The sequence below is a fragment of the Polyergus mexicanus genome, unplaced genomic scaffold (assembly GCF_030449975.1).
Source record: "Polyergus mexicanus isolate NDT 795.1 unplaced genomic scaffold, iyPolMexi1.0 SCAF_18, whole genome shotgun sequence".
Taxonomy (NCBI): domain Eukaryota; kingdom Metazoa; phylum Arthropoda; class Insecta; order Hymenoptera; family Formicidae; genus Polyergus; species Polyergus mexicanus.
This window is the reverse complement of record NW_027223338.1, coordinates 2,423,370-2,443,683: the sequence shown is the minus strand read 5'-3', so window position 1 is coordinate 2,443,683 and position 20,314 is coordinate 2,423,370. Positions and strand designations below refer to the sequence as shown.

Sequence of the window (20,314 nt, the reverse complement as noted above, 5' to 3'; positions counted from 1 at the left end):
AATCGCGTCCGTAATGTCCGTTTTTTCCGCATTTAAAGCATTGCGGGCTCGAACCTCGATTATTTCGCGAGTAAATTGGTTCAGTTTTATTTTTATTAACAAAACTACTTGTTCTCGTCGTTCCCGGTCTGAGTTTTTCTTCTGCGCTCGCGCCTGTTATCGCTTCTTGGAGCGTTGTGTATCGTTGCGCGCGTACAAGTATTTGTAATTCGTCGCGTAATCCGATTTGAAAGTTTATTAACGCTTGTTTTTTAATCATGTGTTGAATCGTGCGTTTTGATAGTGAATGGTCTTCTTCTCCTTCAATCATAGAATCGTATAATTTCATCGCTAGTAAGTCAACACGTTGTCCGAAAGCGTGCGCAGTTTTATTTGGCTTTTGTTTTAAGGAATTGAACTCGATTTGTAAGTGCGTAGTACTTTGTTTAGACTGGTAACAAATCTCGAGTTGTTGTTTTAATTCGGCGAACGTCCGAATATTTCGTGTCTCGAAATCCTGCATGGCTTTTCCTCTTAGTTTTGTATATAAAATTGCTCGGATTAAAGATTCTTCATCCGCGGGATGTATGTCTTGAACGGCATACGTGCATGAATTTAGAGATTCTAATAGCTTATGTCGCGAGGTTCTGTCGAACTCGGGGATCATTTTTCTTGCTTCCGCTAACGGCAGGTAATTTAGAGCGACGCTTCGTCGGTTTCTGATATCGCAGTCGTTTCGCCCGTACATTACGCGCATTGGACATAACACCAGATTTCAAATCATCATACAGGGGCAAAAAACGGAAATTATTCGATTATGAAAGACAGGATGAATCATCGACGATCAGCGACAAAGAATACTTCCGTGTACATTACTTTTTAAAAATAATAGATACTGCGTTAATATCCTTTAAAAGTAGATTCGAATTATATGCAAATCACCAAAATATTTTTGGTTTTCTATACATGAATGAAATTAGGAATTTAGATGATGAATATTTATTAAAGTGTTATCAAGATCTTCACTTACATTTGGAAGGAGATTTTGACGGAACTGAAATGTTTGAAGAAATTAAGATTGTCCGGTTAATAACGCAAACCAATTATTCGGCTTTAGATTCGATGAATTACACTGTAAAGAACAATCTCTCGGAAGCATATCCTAATTTATTAATTGCATTACAAATTATGTTAACGACGCCAGTAACCGTGGCTTTAGCAGAACGTAGTTTCTCGCGGTTGAAACTAATAAAAAATTATCTGCGATCATCGATAAGCCAAGAGAGATTTTCATCTCTGGCTATTCTGTCAATAGAAAGTGAAGTAGCAAATTCAATCGATTTTGATGATGTTATCAAAGATTTGGCGTCGAAAAAAGCGAGAAAAATTATTTAATATTATTATTGGATTGTATTATTATTTAATATTCATCTTATAAAAAATATATAATATGTAACAGCATTTGTAAATAAATAATTCCTCGTTGTAAAATTTAATGTAGGATTTGAATGTGTATTCAGGCCCCACAAAATTTTTGAACCCGGCCTCGCAAAAGGTCACGCCGGCCCTGCTCGATCGAATAGACGAACCGGTGGAATCAAAATCGCCAAATTTCGCTCTCGTGAGACGGGCGCGTTACATTCACGGCGGGCGCGCGCTAGATCTAGTAGGGCATCTCCATTGCGACGTTTTCAATCAAAACAATTTTTAATTAACGATGTAGAAGTACGCTTGAAAGTTGTCCGTTCGAAAGATTCGTTCTGTCTTATAACATAGATAGTAACGGTTCATCGTCGAAAATTCATATATTGGATGCGAGCTTATTCGTGAGAAGGGCAAAAATAAGCGCAGGATTGTTACTAGCGCATGCTAGAATGTTGAGTAAAGTTACGGCCAAATATTTGCTCACGAGAGTCGAAGTTAAAACATTTACGATTCATTGTGGTGTTGTGGGTGAATCATTAGATAATGTAATACTCGGTCAATTTCCGAAAAGAATAATAGTCGGCTTTGTTAATAATAAAGCGTTTAATAGGGATAGAAAATTAAAACCGTTTAATTTCAACAATTAGGGTATAAATTTCTTCTCGCTATACGTCGACGGTATGCAAATTTCTAGTGGATCGTTACAACCAGTTTTCTCGTCGGAGGAACCGCTTTACGTCGAAGCTTATCAAACTCTCTTCGTGGGAACGGGCATCCATTTTGAATGAAGAAAATTCTATAAGTAGAAACGATTATTCCAAGATTTATACGCTATTCGCTTTTGATCTCACACCCGACCTATCTGCTAATTACGCGAGACATTGGAATCTCGTGAGACATGGTAGTTTACGATTAGAAATGCGATTCGAGAAAGCTCTCACTGAGACCGTTAATTGTATTATTATTTACGTCAAATTTGATAATGTAATAGAAATTGACTCGTCTCATCAAGTCATCGTCGATTTTGTCGGATAGATATTTATCGCGCTCAAGTATTTGATCGTTACAACGTAATACTCGGAAAATTTCCCTCCTTTTTTTCCCCTCCACATTCAATCAAAATGCCAACAGCATAAAATATCAAAAAATGCGCAATATAACAGAAAAGAATTCAGTTTCATTCGAGACACGAACGTTGATGCTTCGCGAGCAGTTTAAACTATTATAACCACGCTATCGAGAGCTCTCCAGTCTTCACATTATGGATATAGTCATCGATATACAAGGTTTCCGCAATGCCAATGCGAAATGTATCCCCAAGGAAATTGCTATTATCGCGCTTGACGCTCCATTAATCGGACATTGGATTATGATGCTCCCGCATTCATTTGGAGATTTACCAAGAAATGTAAGACATGAAAACAACTGGCTCACACGAAATTTTCACAGTATCGAATGGTACGACGGTGAAGCTAATCCGAAATATTTTATAACGCAACTACATGAAATAACAAGACAAGCACGTTACATTTACGTCAGAGGTACCGAAAAAGCAAACTACTTGAAGAATCTACTCTCCAAAAATGTATATAATTTGGAAGGTACTTCGTATTCAAAAATCTGTCGGAGGGAAAAGTGCGCAGACGATATTGTGTATTTGTTACCACGGATTTCGAAAATTCGGAATCTTTCAGTGCCCATTACGCAACGTATATAAATTAAAATATTGGTTGATTGAGCAAAATAATATAGCCAATACGAACGATAGTACTCAAGCTACTTGCGGTTCTCCGGATAATTGAAGTTCAAACGTCAGTGACAACGACGGCGACGACGATGACAACGAGGACGACAAGGACGAGGAAATCAATAGCACGGATGAGATTTCCAACGATAGAAATAAAATAGAGAAAAAATATCTTCAAGAGTGATCGTTAGTAAAAAAAAGAAGAGAAATTTGAAAAATCTGAATTATCGTCGTTGATGGATAGAAACAAGCTTAAAGCAACTACTAACTCCACACAAGCAGACATTGAAGAATCAGCGTTACAAGCCGGCACGACCAAAGGCGCACTATTGAAGGAGGTAAAAACCGAAGTTATTGAATATATAATACCGCTCGTTCGTACCAAAATAATGAACTCTTGCGAAATTCTACAAGCATCGCACCACATCAATGCCAGGCATGCGGGAGTTTATCCAGCCAAAAGAATCCCGAGAGTATGAACGAGCTCGACAGCCATCGTCGCTAATACGAATGACCACAATCGACCTGGAGAACATTGGGTCGCCTTCTTCCTCGACGAGCATGATATAGGCACATACTTCAACAGCTACGGAATAACACCCTTGCACCCCGGATTTCTCATACAACTTCGTGGAAACTCCATCATCCATCGTTGGAATATTCAACAATTTGTTGGTACAGAGATTTTGTTGGGATCGTTAACAAATTGGAATTTAAGAGCTCAGGGTCCCACATCTTGTCGCCGTTTTCATTAAATATGTAATTGTATTAGAATAAAAGTCGTTTATTCAGTTACATTAGCTTTAAATCTTCTTTTCTTTCTCGCACTTTAACTCGGCTTATCGCGGTATAGAGTTGGTTCGCGTGCCTGATATCGCGGCTGCCGTCGCGAGATCAGCTGGGACGTTCGTTATTATTAAAACGATTACAATTGTCCGTCTCGTGGTTATTTTTATTAAATTCGATGGTACAGTATAATTTTATAATTTTATTTGCTTCGTGTGATTTTATGATTAGGACTGCCTGGCACTCGTTCGAGGTGGGTAGTTTTATTATCTTCTTTTCGATTAGTTTTTGGAGGGGATCGTTCAGCGATAGAACCGTAGATGGTCGTGTCGCTCGTTTTCGGCTGGAAAAAACCTAGATGCAAGCTACGTAAATTTTTTGCTTGCATTTCCGGCACGTCGTCCTTCGAGTCTCGCGATCGCGTGGTCTCCGCTCATGGCTCGCTTTGTCAGCGATTGTGCTCGTAACTCTATACGTTTTCCTCAGTTTCGAGTTATAGTCGGAAAATCTATGTTAAATAATATTTAATAATTAATAATTATACTAATTTGCTTATAGCCGTTTTGCGCTATAACATTCCTCCCCCTTTAAAAAAAGAAAAACGGGGGTACAACATTTTCCTTTAGTTATACCCTTTCTTATTCTAACGAATACATTATTTTTCCCGTATATAATATTTGATATAACCGTTTCTTACTATCTAAAATCGCATACTTAGACTACGCTTTAGTATGTGCGTCTTGAGAGTCCATAAGATATACGTGGTTCTTCATCGTATATTCTGACCGATGGTCGTTTTATTTTCTTGTTTTTATTTTTTATAATTATATAAATTATTACTATTACTTCGTTACTTACATATTTCCGCGTGAGTAAATATATTTTTGTGGTCGTAAGTAGGTGTGGGATTACCTTTATTATATCATACACTGGTTGTGAAATTAGCGGAAAGCGCAATACAATAAATATGATTGATCCTTCACATAATTATTATAACATATTTTTCTAATGCTAACCATTCATCGTTTCGGATTTCGAAAGGGAAATATAAGCCGTGAGGTAATTGAATAGCTGCTTCTTTTAAAAGTGTTATGATATCGTTGATAAGTGTTATTACGGGATGCATCGTGTCCTTACGTACATACATAAGATATTCGCGTCTCGAATCAAATCTATTATCATCGCGGTGATTATAGTAACATATTTGGTTATTTCTTCACGAGGATTATCTCAAACATAATGATTTAATTATTTATTAATTTGCCGTTATAGTTTAATATATTTTCTAATTTGTCTACGTGTAATATTGTACTATTTAAGATTTTTATTTGATTTTTCGCGACATGTTGAATGGTTTGCTGGTTATTTTGTAAGAGGTTTAGGTTTTACTATTCGTTTATTAATTCTCTATTGTTTGCATCCATTATCCTGGACAATGTATTTGCTATGTTTTACCTATTCCGTCGACGAAGCCTCTACGTCCATTCGTCCATCTCTTGTATAGCGTGTGTTTTAGATTGATTAATTTTGTTAATTGTTTCAACTCATTTTTTATGATTTCTTTTGAATTGTCACAAGTACGTTGTGTTATTGTGGACTTTCAATTTTAATTGTTCGCATTTACCGATCGTTTGAATAACGAATAAGGTAAGTGTTTATTTAATTTTCGATAAATTGTTTCAATTTGTTTGTATGCATGCGCATTGTTTTCCTTCTTTTCTTAATTGTATAATTCACATCTGAATTTTTTTCGATTATTGTATACGGTCCGATTTATAGAGATTCGAGTTTTTTAGATCGTCCGCGGCGGAGTGTCTCGTCGTATACTAATACTTTGTCACCGATTTTAAATTTTATTTCCCTAGTATCTTTATCGTACTGTTGTTTAGTTTGTTATAGAACAGGCTATACACGAATTATTAAATATATTATTCTAAATACATATTATTTTATAAGATTGCTCAACGTGTAACGCGAATACAGATCACGTTACGAGCGTTGACTGAACAAAGCGCTGACAATGCGCGACGAAGCCCGAGCGACCGTGCAATCATTTCATTGCGAAAACGCGGAAATCAGGGCAAGCGGAAGGACATTGCGAAAATGCAACGTAGAAGTCCTACTTAAAAGCGAAATAAAAAAGAATAAAGAAATTGCGAAAGTACAAACAAAGAAGTCCTGCTTAGAACTTCTTAGCTTGCATCCGGATATTGCCAAAATCAAGCGACACGACACACAGCCTTGTCGCTAAACGACCCCCTCCTGGGAAGCCAAGGGGAGTTAATAAAAAGGCCCACTGCTAACGAATGGCGGGCAGTCTTTACCATTAATATTACGCGGGCAGTCTAGATCAATAATTTACATATCGCAATCTTTATTCCTTTACGCGAGTAATATCGCTAACCGTCGCGAGTGTCAAAGCGAGTGTCAATAATTATTATAATATTGAATAGCCACGCAGTCGGCAGAAATATACACGAAGAAGCGAGAGGCGAGTCTCGAGACCGAAACTCGACTCTAGACACGCGCTGGTTAAGATATCCGCTATCGCGATACGCGACGCGAGTTAATGTGCGGGAACTGTGTAATTAAGCCAATTTACGAATAAAGCAGATATATATATTTATTTCAATTACAAAAGTGTCTATCTCTATCATCAATAACCTCCGTGAGCTACTCAGGCGAAGCCCGAATTCTCAAATTCCTCCCGGCAAACTCATCTACCGTGCATCTCAACTACCGTGCCTCTCCGGAGGCACAACATGTACCATTTCTTTCTATGATACTTAATAAAGGAGTTATTATTGAGTAAAGTCTGGCCAATCAGCTCTGGCCTTTAGCCGCACATCTGGTAGTGTGCGTGAACGTTCCGTCGCTACGGCGGCGTACACTATCAAGCGGACGGCTCACCGACGTGCGTCCAGCTACAAATCGGCACTGATTGGTCAGACTTTACTCAATGTGGCAGCCTACAGCAACCATAAAATAACGGCAGCGCGATATTTGCGAAATAATTATCGTTTCTCGCAAGCGCTCGCCCGTCCGCGCGTAGTGCGGGAGACGCCACTAGTCGGCGCAAGACGCTCGGGCCAACAAGAAAGTGAAAAGCAGTCCGGCGGGCATATAGCGCGTCCGCGCCTAGTTGCGGGCAGCACCGCTAGGCGGCGCAAGGCGCCCGGGCCAACCTGCAAGTGAAAAGCCGTCCGGCCGAAATATAGGTCAGACCCCCTGCGGAGAAAAAAACGACAAGTCACGAAGAAAGTTATAGGCGCCAGTCGCCTACTTTCGAGCGCAAGTCGCTAACTCTCGACGGACAAAGAAAATTCTTGGCGTCAGTCGCCTACCTTGCAGCGCAAGGCGCTTTAAACATTGGCAAGCAATACGGCGCCAGTCATTGCACCACCATCCACGACGCCACGGATAAGGAATACCGTTCCGCTACCCACGGTAGCCGAAATCGCTATCCGGCGAAGGACGCGCCCAACGCCACTCCACAAGGTGGTCAAGAGGAGGAAAGTGGAAAAGAGCCCGCTAAATACAAGCAGTTCCCGACTATTAGGCGTCAGATCGCCAACCACCTCCGGCGCTCGGCCGCCATCGGCATTAGGCGCTCGATCGCCATCTGCCTCCGGCGCTCGTCCGCCATCAATCGGTGCCAAGTCGCCAGCGTCACCCGGCGCTCGTCCGCCATCAGTCGGCGCCCAGCCGCCAGAGTCACCCAGCGCCCGTACGACATCAGGCGCACGGTCGCCGTCTTCCACTGGGACCTGCTCCCCGACGATTGCCGGTAGCTGCTCCCCAATCACGATCAGTGACGGATCACTGTCGCCTATTGGGGCTGATTCACCGGTGGTCTCCGGCCGCTGGCCACCATTCAGTGGCCACGCCAAGGAGAACGTACGCTCCGGCGCCCAGTCAACTAGCGACTCCCACGCAGAGAGGAAACAGCGAAGTAAGGACCGGCTTCAGGCTCTATTCGGCGCTAGCCCGCCAAAGCTGATTGCCGGGCATTCCGGCCCGGAAACCAAGAGGGACCGTCCGATCTCCTTGCCGCGACTAGAGCGAATCTTGGCGTCCCCAGCAAAGACGTGGAAAATACCGCCGCTGATTTCGCCTATCAAAATCTCGCCTCTGAAGGAGTACTCAAAGCAGAGAACGTGTGGGACACAGACTAGCCCAATTCCGTGTCCTGGCCTAACATTTAGTATCGCAAAAACCGAGTTCATTAATAATGTCCCATGGAATGACGTTAAATCACATATACAATCAATATTCGTTGACGCTCCTACTAAAGTTATTGTTTGCCACGGACTAATTAAATATCCACCGAAGGACTTACGTTCCGTTATAATCAGTGAAATGCATTGCTTACCAATGGGAGGACACCGGGGAGTCACAAAAACTTATAACTGAATAAAACATAATTATTACTGGGAAAACTTAAAAGCAGATGTTCAACGGTATATACAACAATGTTTACAATGTCAATTGAAAAAACTAGTCCGAGTAAAAACAAAACAACCTATGATAATTACAGATACACCAGGATCTTGCTTTGATAAAGTAGCTATGGATATCGTAGGCCCTTTACCTAAAACCGAAAGAGGAAACGAATATATTCTGACATTACAAGACCAATTAACTAAATTTTGCATGGGAATACCATTACCGAATCAAACTTCCGAAACCATCGCAGAAGCTTTTGTAGACCGATTTATTTGCGTACTTGGAGCACCAAAAGCAATATTAACGGATCAAGGCAGAAATTTCCTTAGCGACCTAATAAAGAAAATTGCAAAATTATTTAAAATTCGTAAATTTCGTACAACAGCCTTCCATCTTCAATCGAACGGATCCTTAGAAAGATCACATCACGCATTAGGCGAATATTTAAAACAATACGCAAATGAACAAAAACAATGGGATAGATGGATTAGCCTTGCTATGTTTAATTATAATACAAGCGTACATGAAGCAACAAAGCACACTCCATATGAGCTGGTTTTTGGAAAGATAGCACGCGTTCCATCGAACGAACTTCTACCTCCTGGGAATAAATTAGCAAATTACGACGAATATTTAATAAATCTTGTCACTCAGCTTCACGCAATTCAGGGAAACGCACGCGATAACGTAATTCAAGCCAAAGTTAGATCAAAAAATTATTATGATAGAAAAATCAACCCGCAAACCTTTAAACCGGGAGATCAAGTATTTTTATTAAAAGGTCCAAAACCAGGTAAATTCGGAGATCAATATACTGGGCCTCATGAAATTCTAGAAATCCTGAATAAAAACAACGTAAAAATTAGAATAAAAAAGAATAGCCGAATTGTACATCCTAACCGGTTACGAATTTCACATATCAAACCTACCAATCAGGAATAATTATCGAAGAAATAATTATGTAAACTTTCAGATAAATAACAACATTAAACGACTAATCGCGATACTAGTAGTATTAAACAAATTTTACCAAACTCTTGGAATAATAGGGTACGATTGCGGATCTCCTTCAGCGAATTTAACAACATTATCCTTATTAACTATCGAAGAGTGTGACATTTCACCACAAAACGTTAAACGTGAACAAGCATATATACAATTACTTCAAATTAATGAATTTGAATCCGTGAAAATAATACAGTGTAAAGTTGAAATAGACCGATTAATAAAAAGGTGCGGAATGTTCTCTCACACTATGGACGTATATAACAGAAAATATTCATACATAGAGGAAATACCCCGAGATATATGCAAACGAATGCACGATTATGGTACTTATCAAATGGGGCACACCTATATAACCGGCCTAAGATCAAATCAAACTACAACTCGTCCAATAACGCTCGCTGGAAGTGTGGACAACGACGGGGAATGTATCGGAGGAGCGTATTCCGATCCCTATGGAACATGGACAGACGTAATCGTACTCGCAAGCATAAGAATTACGTTGCAAGATTACGTAGCCGATGTAAAAATAAATACTAATCGAGTGCAACTCAGGTCCGGGGTAGCATGTAAATTTGGCTCCACACATTGTACAGATGTAGAAGGAGGAGATACTTACTGGGATCCCGTACCTACTGATACTTGCAAACTCCATAACTTCGGTGTATTATTTGAAGGATACGCATACAAAATAATAGATAACGACAAAGATCATCCTCAAACAGTTTATTCTTTAACCTCACAAGAGACAATATTTGCATTGACTAGCAAAGGAAAATACAATACATATGGATATTCACTAATAACAACAGAGCATCCAAAATTAGTAATTTTTGAGACAGTACGCGGTACTACTATTTTCAAAAAACAATCAGGCATCTCAAATCTTGACATTTTTACTTACATGAATTCCAAATTCGTATATGTAGAAAGACACGTCCGCACGCAAATAAATGAACTATACAGCAATTTATTATTACATCAATGTAATTTAGAAAAACGAATGTTACATAATGCACTAGCCATAGCTACGCAAGCACCTGACATTTTCGCATACCATCTAATGAAAGGACCTGGATATATGGTTCTTTTGGCAGGAGAAGTAATTCACATAATCAAATGTGTACCAGTTGATGTAAAATTAGCAAGAACAAATGAATGTTACGACCAATTACCAGTAATCCGAGAGAATCGAACACATTTCCTAACGCCTCAAACTCATATATTACTACAACAAGGAACGCAAACTGCATGCAATCCATTTGCACCTGCCATGTACCTCTTAGGAGACTCATGGTACATTATATTTATACCTAATCCGATAGATACCTTACCACCTACTATCATGAAACCGTTAACCAAGCCTACCTGGAAGTACATTAACCCAGGATCGCTCGCTACTAGTGGTATATATTCTGAAAAAGAATTAAAAGATCTGAGAGATCATATAATGTTTCCGGCCGAACGACCGTCAGTACTTAACACCGTAGCAAGAGGAGTAATGGGAAGACCCACTTCTCTACAGGGGGGCTCCATTTCCAATTTATTGGATGAAGCATCTATGGAAAAGATAGCCGCTTCCGCTTGGAAAAAATTCTGGAACAAGTTCCTGTTTTTCAGGAATATCAGTGCTGGATTACTCGGCATATATCTAATTGCAAGAGTTTCCAAGTTAATATTGGACACAGTTGTGCACGGTTATGCCTTACATACCGTGTACGGATGGTCCATATATTTACTTGGAGCAATCTGGGACTCTCTTACAAATCTTTTATTACATCTGGGAAGACGGAGGCGACCCGAGAGGCCACAACCGAGCCCCACCATCACCACCACTACTGCCAAGCGCACCGCAAGAAAACAATAAAGCAATAAAACCCACCAAACAAGGAGATCACAACACCATAGAAATGAATGCGGTATATCCTCTACTACGACCGGAAGAAAACTCTACCTATACGTTAGAGATAAGAGAATAAAAAAAAGGGAAAAAAGAAAAAAAAGGGAAATCAAATTCTATTTTATTTTTGTTCATTAATAATAATAAGAATAGTAATATAATAATAATAATAATAATAATAATAATAATAATAATAATAATAATAATAATAAATTTTATAAAGAGAACGACGAAACACCTTTTCCCTCTTCCTCTCCATCAACCTAAAGCAATGGGCCCCTCTTAAAAACTTTCCAATTATATCAACCTAGTCTTACCTATTTTTAGAGAATGGAAATCAAAAACATCAACACCCACGAGTTGACCCGCGGACGATTGGAAGTACGGATATAACTCGCACAGAGTCTCTATTACTTTTCTGGGTCCAATTAAAAAACGGAGAGAAAGACCTAGTAGAGCTCATCGAAGAGCTCAACTTCCGGATGAACCGACGAAGTCGCTTCTTCCACTGTTGGCCCGAAGACTTGAGGGAAGATGAACCGTGCGCCATCCAAATAAAAAACCTCTGGCAACGCGGTCTCATTATAGGAATAAACACAGCAACAGCCATGGTGAAAATATCTCTGAGAGACTGGGGCCTGGCAGTCTGGAAACCGATGAGCCAGGTATACTTCTTGGAAGACCGATTCAAAGAATTGCCATGGCAGAGCATCAAGTGCGGCTTGGCTCACACGGGTCCCGTAAACGGAGCCACGAAATGGCCCGAAAAAACGCGATTGATATGCAAGATTCTCGGAGATCGCCAAGAGGAGTGGATACGAATTATCCATCCTCTGGGTGAAAGAGAAGCCATGGTGAAACTGACGATCTATAATGAAAACACCGAAGGGGCCTACAACCTACGAGACTCGTTGATCCAGCTGGGACACGCGCGACTCATCGACGACGTCGCCACAAATGTATTCCCCCACTTGTAAAAGTGAGAAGAAGCCTTTTACTTAACCGTTCCCTAACATAGACTAATCACAAAAATATACATATAGAAAAAATATATATATATATATATATCCTATAGTATTAATAAGAATAATAATAGTAAAACTTATTATATACACATACTATTGTAGTAATATTGATAATAATAACAATAATTTACCTTTATAAGAAAAATATATCTCAATAATCTCAAAAAAAAAAAAATTTACCATTATATATATATATAGTATAGCATTACCGTATTTTATTAATTAACTAACAAAACCAAAACTATCTTTTCTAACACTATAGAACAGCGTTACTTGACCGATAGTTACAAAAAAATGATGTCAACTAATATCAGCAAGCTACAGAGATATATATATATACATGTAAAACATGTCACAGAAAAAATCTATTCCAGCGTTTGTCAATTGACAAGTCATCATTGCATATCTATCAGCAAATCTACTTTTAACTCAGATCCGGGCAAATGAAGCTTAGACATTCTATTATGAGATTCAACATGGAATCCTAGTCAATGGCTAATTGCTCGTAATAAACGAGAATCCAAGCCAAATATCAAAAACCTTCCCGATAAGCAGAACATATGCTGTTCAGATGACTCCAACAACACAAGATGGAAGAAGAAAAAAAGGAATATCCTATCTCTCTCACAGGGCAATAAAACCCTCCAGCCGAAGACCCAACCTTATCAATAATGGTCAGGTAAACATTATGACATATATAGTTTTTTCTCTATCTCTTACGCCATATATGGGCACATATAAGAAAAGATAGTTTTGTATAAGAATTATATATATAAAAAAAAAAAATAATAGTTAATTGAAAAAGTAAAAAAAGGACGAAGGAAAGAAGGAAGGGGTTTTGGTGGTCGCCTTCTCTTTCCTCCTTCTTAATAAACCAACCAGCATGCCCGAAATCATATATAATTAGGATACTTTAGTTAATTGCGAAAGGAAGGAATCTGTTTAATCTTTGCAAATGTCGGGCTCCTCCCCAACATTTGTCTAAGGCCGGGGGTGTTACGTCCTGGCGACTCCACGATTCCTTCCTACCGCAATGTTGCGGCAACGATAATCGATCGGTGATAAAAATAAGTCGTTCAGTAAATGGAGCATCTTGCGCCACGTATTTCTTTAAACATTTAGTCACTTATCAATATCAATATCTATGAGGAACCGTGGGAAAGACGCGAGAGACCGGTGACGAAACCGCGCCAGTCGCCTAAAAATAAATAAAAATCAGTAGATATCCTCAAAATAGAATTTTCCAACGGAAGAATAAATTGATATCGAAAAGATAATAAAATTTCCTCTAGGAAAATATCCGACAAACGTAACTAAATCAATAATGATGAAACTCCTGTGACGACATATCCAGTAACGATAGTAAGACCCTTTCTAATCAGATCACGTGCGCAAGGGAAATCTAATGCTCAACTGATATCGAGATCACCAATCGACGATCACCACGGGTAAAAATTCGAAAAGTAGGAGAAACACCCCGCCTAACGAGGGCACTGGCATAATTTTTAATTCGTTAGAGGCTTGGAAGATTCCCACTCTTAGAAATTAGAATACACCTCTAAAAAAGAGATATAAAAAGAGGATCCAAAGGGCCACTCACTGTCTTACTTAGCACCTGCTTACCACTTCATTTACTTAACATTTGTTTTATTCTGTGCGTGCGTCTTCAGTTAACATAAGTCTCATTAAGTGCCGTGGCACCGCGAAAACTACAAAAAAAATTATACCAGTGCACTCATCGCCTGGCTAATCTGGAACCCGGCAATCCGGCACATTAAGAGACTCCACACCTTCACCTACGAAACAAAAAGTAAATCACATTCGTCCAATTTAATTTACGCTATTAACCCTCGTGAGATATAACGCATTACGTATATTATATTAACGCTGGTTTTCATAGTGAAAACCAGATCCGGCAGTCCAAGCCAAACGGTCATTCGCAGGAGTCAGAGGACTCGAACGCCGGTAAAATGCCGATTCTGCGCTACTCGCAATAACAGTTCAACAACAATATCTGTTAGACCCACTCTTCCCCTCTCGCCTAACTACCCCTCCCCCAGCTACTCCCCAATCTACTTCCCCGAAGTCACTGAACTTTCGCTTTCCCCTCGTTCATTCTCCTCTCTATCTACTGTCCTCCTTAACAATTCACCCCCAACTTCCCCGCACCTTTCAGAGTCGGAATTCGACCAAGCGATAGAAGAGTTTTGCAACGAATTGCCCGACCTGGAAGCCGACTCATCTTACCAAGATTAACCAAACCTAAAAATTTCGCCTTCTCTCTTTCTCCCTCCTTCATACCGCATCCTCTTTCTCACTCTCACACATACACACACATGTTTTAATTTTTTTTTATTTATTATTAAACCTTTACATTGTATTAACCAGTCAGAACCTAAAATTTAACGGTAGAGACTTTCCCTCGTCATTCTGACTGATGCCCTCCGTACCATTGTAACACCCGCGGAGCGATAAGCTCAACCACACACAATCACTCACACTCACACGATAATGTAAGCACTTCCTACATATATATTATATATCATGTATTCGAACTTTTATTTTTATAATGAATAAAATTATATTTTTTTTTATTAATTAAACATTTCTTAACCCCTCTCTCGTTCCCAGTACGAAGATCGCACTAGGTCCCATCCCGCGTAAAAGGGATTAAATTCCCTGACCGAAAAGGGACCACCGAACGAACGTCTGAATAAACAGCGTAATAGCGAACGGTCGTTTACCTGCTTTGCGGACCTATCAGTTCGTTCGACCCGATTCCGAACGCCACGAGACGTTTAACTTCGGGAAAATAAAAGATAGTTGTTGCGCCCTTCCGTCGACTCATCCTTCTTCGAGTCTGGACGTAACAGTATAAAAGAGGCAAATAAAACTATTTGGAACAAATTGTTGTATATGTACACAAATAATTCTGAACCGACATTATACTGTCTTGGATACTAGAATTTGACTGTCATCAAAAAATTTTTGAACATGACCATATCGGAAGATTCGCCAATTGCGAAAAAAGATACTTCTTGTGTTATCTATTCCGTATTAAATGGAAATTTCCCAAATGTAGATATAGTCATAGACTTTACTATAAATCATTGTGATAAACTTGCAACTATGTAATAATCTTATACAATATTTAATATTTTGAAAGCAATGAACATACTTTCTATCACAGAATATCAGGAAAATTTGAAAACATAAAAATTATTATTTTTTTCTTATCTGTGATTTAGAAGAAATGCACAACTTTTTGGACAAATTATGTAAAAAACGTATTTATTTTATTATATGTCTCTAATATATTGAATTTTTTATTATAGTCTTGATGATCCTATGGATTTATTATATAATATTACTTGGCATGTTATTTCTAGGAAACAAATTGAAAAAGTACAAATTTCACAAATAGATAATAAAAAATATAAGTGTGTTATATGGTATATTTTTATACATTTATATTTAAGCTATTTAAAATGCTTTTTACATTGTTTACATTGCAATTTTTTACAATAAACAATATATATATTAAAATTATTATTTAGTAATTTTTGATAATGTTTTCCTCATAAAAATATTTAAATATATTTTTGGAAAAAAGCTAAAACATGCTTACATACATAGTATAGGCGTATATTTAAAAAATAATAACAAATATAGATTATATAAAGTCTATATACGATTATATAGAGTCGTGCATAATATTGTACATGCTAAAGAAACAGATAGTCAATGGCCTAGGTTAAGGCGAGACTGCCATTTCCGTGCTCAGATTATCGACACATTATGCCCCTTACCGACAGACTATGCCCCTGGTTTGAGTCCAGACTAAATATATCCGATTTTGTCGACAGACTATGCCCCTGGTTTGAGTCCAGACTAAATATATCCGATTTTGTCGACAGACTATGCCCCTGGTTTGAGTCCAGACTAAATATATCCAATTTTGTCGATAGACTTTGCCCCTAGGTGCAAATCCGGACTAAATGACCGCGAGACGAGTGTGACAGTGTGAGAGATGAAATGATGAGAAAAACATGAGATTAATAGACAGATCAGTGACGCGATATTGCAGCGGTGGCAAGCGGCCGGCGAACTAGAACAGTTTATGACAGATAAATTAATTATTTCAACAGTAATATAAAAGTTAATTATAAATAATTATATATATATTAATTATATATAATTAATTATAAAGTTAATTATTATATATAAAATATAATAATTAACTTTTATATTATTGTTGAAATAATTAATTTATCTGTCATAAACTGTTTTAGTTAAGTCAAAGGAGCTTAAATCAAATGTAAGGAAAGAATGACAGAAACGTAAACAAAGCTTCTAAAAGACAAAAATTAAAACAACGAAACGTAAAAAAAACGCTTATTTTACGTTTCGTTGTTTTAATTTTTGTCTTCTAGAAGCTTCGTTTACGCTTCTGTCACTTTTTCCTTACATTTGATTTACACTCCAATATTTATTTTTGTCAGAGTTTTGCTTCTTGGCTATCTATATGTAATATTTGACTTTTTAACATAACTATTTTAAACATGATAATACTAATACTTATAGTTTTTCTTTCAATAATTTTTAATAAAATTATACAATGCAATATCGCTTGCATTTAAAAATTTGTTTTTTGCGTCCGATAAAAAAAGAAACTATTAAAATAATTGGATTAATGCTAAGAATATATTTTATTTTTATATATATTTTTTATACATTTATATACTCTAAATAGCGTCAAATGTTAACAACATTATTTTTTAAATTTAAGTACTATTATTTAATAAACCCGGAAAAAAATAGATTAAATGTAAATAGATATAATATTATATCTAATAATTAAATCTCGTTAGATGTAAAAAATGGAAAACTTAAGATCTACTTTTAGATTTAAGCATATATATTTTATATATTTTTAGATCTACTTATGTAACAATTTAGATCTAATTGTAAGTGGATCGATATAAATCTATGTAGATTTACACTGGTAGATCTATCTAAATCTCTGTGTAGATCTTCAAAGATCAACTAAGATTTAAGTATACATATGATGATCTATTTAGATCTACTGGTGCAGATCTATTTTTGAAATAAATCTCCATCGATAGAACTATCTGGATCTAAATGGACCCAAATAGCAAAGAAATGTTTAATAAATGTTTGAAACTTATTTTTTAAGATATATATTTTTAAAACGTTTCTAATTATGAGTGAAATCTGTTTTTATATATTTTTATTTAAAAAAACTCTATTTTAACGTTTATGTAAAATAAGTCTTGATTCAACGTTTATTAAATATTTAATTTTTTAATATTTTATTGATAAAATATTAATAAACATTTTTAAAATATCTTTAAAAATGAGCTTTAAACATTTATTAAACATTTCTTTGCTATACTTGGGGATATGCTTACATCTAAGTAGATCTTAAGTTTTTCATTTTTTAGATTAACGAGATTTAATTAGATATAATTACATCTATTTACATTTAATCTATTTTTTCCCGGGAAGGTCGTCTATGTATTTTTATTTTCTCCAAACTTTTTGAAACTTTTCTTTGTGTTTATTGATTTTATGTTCTGATAAATGTTATTTTCTTTCCATACATCTTGTAAACTTAAAAAAATTTATATATTTCTATTTTGCTATTAATAAATTTTTATTTTATACAGGTATGTATATGATAGGTATATACATATTGCGGTGTTATAGACAACTCTCTTTTAAATAAATAACAAATAAAAACGTGGCAATACATTTTATTATTAATTGAAAGTACAATATTTGCGTTTATACATTATATAAAAAGTATATAAAAATTGTTGGAACGTAGAATGTAAATTGTAAAATATGATAATTAACATTACATAATTTGAATAAACATATAAAAAACATTAAAAATATAAAAAATTTAAAAAATCAACTATAAACTAGTTACCTGTGGTTTAATTTTCCTTATATATATATATATATTAAAATTATAAGGGATAAAATCCTTCTTAGTGTTATGCCACAAATATAATAAAACAATGAATTCCGATTTAATCTACGTGCAAACCAAAAATAAATTATGATATCTATTGTCATCAGCCAGTCTCCAAACATGGATATCTATAATAATGAGTAATTATTATATGCATAATACTAATTATAATGCATAAAAAGAAAGAACTTGAAATTTAAATACTCACGTGTTTTTTGAAGAATTATTGTATTCAGATTCAAATAGTAGAATTTATATTAATTTCTATGCATACATTTTCAAAGAGATTTATACTTGTTCTTCACATTTGTGTAATGTACTCTGAGTTGCATTATGACAATATATTTTTAATCCATTATACCTTATCATCTGCATGTAAAAAAATGTGACCCTGAAATATATCAAATAAATAAAGTATGCACCTGCATGTTGCAAATTACATATTTTTTCTTAAAAGCAACTAAATAAATTTGTACGTAATAATTAAATAAATATATATTTATGTATTTATAAATGTAATAAAATATATATATACATACGGAAAAAAGGTATTGAACAGGCATTCTGCCAGGCGCGCAAAGTTGTAGCAAAGCGCAGTCTGTATTGTGTATTTAAAATGCTTTTTTATCCCAGCTTTAGATTTTTTGAGATATCCGTTGCTGTTTTTTATCTTTATCTTTTTACATGTGCTTTATGTTCCTCAGTTTTTGTCACTTTGTTCTTATTTCTTTTGATCCTCCAACTGTGTTTATTCCTTCTCTCCTTCCATTGTTATTTTTTTTTACAATTGCATATATCTTGACTCTTATCATAAAGTCCAACATTTGGATTCTATGCAGATAGCACTCGTTGTTTGGGTCAAACCAATCTGCAGCTACATGATGCTGAACGTGTTTTATACAAATCTCAAGAAGATTTCTTTTCACATCTTTTAAATGCCAATATTTCTTATAACAAGAGTTGAATGCTTGAAGTTGAAGAGCAACAATATTTATAAATACATCCGTTGGCCTTGATAGCCATTCAACTTCTGGTCCATCTTCGTCTTCGTGTTCATATTCACGTAATTGAATGTAAATCTCATTATCATTTGATCCCTCCATCGGTGTTTTTATATTTGTTTCACGGCAGCTGTCGCACTTAGTATTTTTGTAATTATTTTGAGCAATATATCCTGCAAAATATGCAATTGCATTTCCTTTATATGTCCTTGGTGAATTACTGTTGTCGATTATATTTATTATAAAGTTGTCGGAATAGTTCTCTTCTGAATATTTCGTTATTTCTTCAAAAGCTGTCGCAATAAGATCATCATTATCATCATTATCCATTTCAATTGGAAAAGTTAATTCTTCTTGCAATTGAACAGTATTTATAGCTTCCATTTCACGAACTTCCGATGTACTCTCCGTTAACGAAAGCGTTTCTGGACAAGTTACGTTGCCTTTGCCACTTCCGTAAATACATCCACTTGATAATATATGGCGCAATGTTAACCGTACCATTCTCTCGGTGGAATTACGGTTGAATCCTCCCCGCGTCCTCTAACTTTTCCGAATGTATGCTCTACGGAATCCTGGTTACATAGTGCTGTAGCGAGCTTGAAGTCTGGATAATGTTGTTGGATGGAACGATACATAGATAAAATTGCTCGCACAGTCATAATCATTCCATCAAAACACGGAGGTCTCGACATCTTGTTAGAAGAAATACTCCACTTTGAACACCATTCTATAAAAGATGTTAATAACTCTTCAGCCATTGCATTAGTATTTGATAACGGCCCCTTTTCTTCTTTCCAATCATTTAAATAGTTCATAGCATCTATTATTTTATTCATTTTGTATACAAAATCCGCAGATGCTTCCCATGAAGTACTTTTCAACAAATTACTGTGGCTTGCTGTTGATATTGATGCAGCAAATCTTGCACTTAACATTTGAAAAGCTCTTTTGACATTCATGGCTTCAAAATTATTTGGATAAAAGTGCGCGTAGGTA

The 20,314-nt window shown here is 36.4% G+C and overlaps 1 protein-coding gene across 1 annotated transcript; it reads left to right on the top strand.

The window, feature by feature from the left end:
* The first annotated feature begins 2,665 nt into the window (after nucleotides 1-2,665).
* LOC138941302 (uncharacterized) lies at nucleotides 2,666-11,255 on the top strand. The gene is made up of 6 exons (XM_070310859.1): nucleotides 2,666-3,012; nucleotides 3,209-3,331; nucleotides 3,396-3,624; nucleotides 7,156-7,453; nucleotides 7,497-8,185; nucleotides 9,357-11,255. The coding sequence occupies exons 1-6, from the start codon at nucleotides 2,666-2,668 to the stop codon at nucleotides 11,253-11,255; spliced, it is 3,585 nt and encodes a 1,194-aa protein (XP_070166960.1).
* The last annotated feature ends 9,059 nt before the right edge of the window (nucleotides 11,256-20,314 follow it).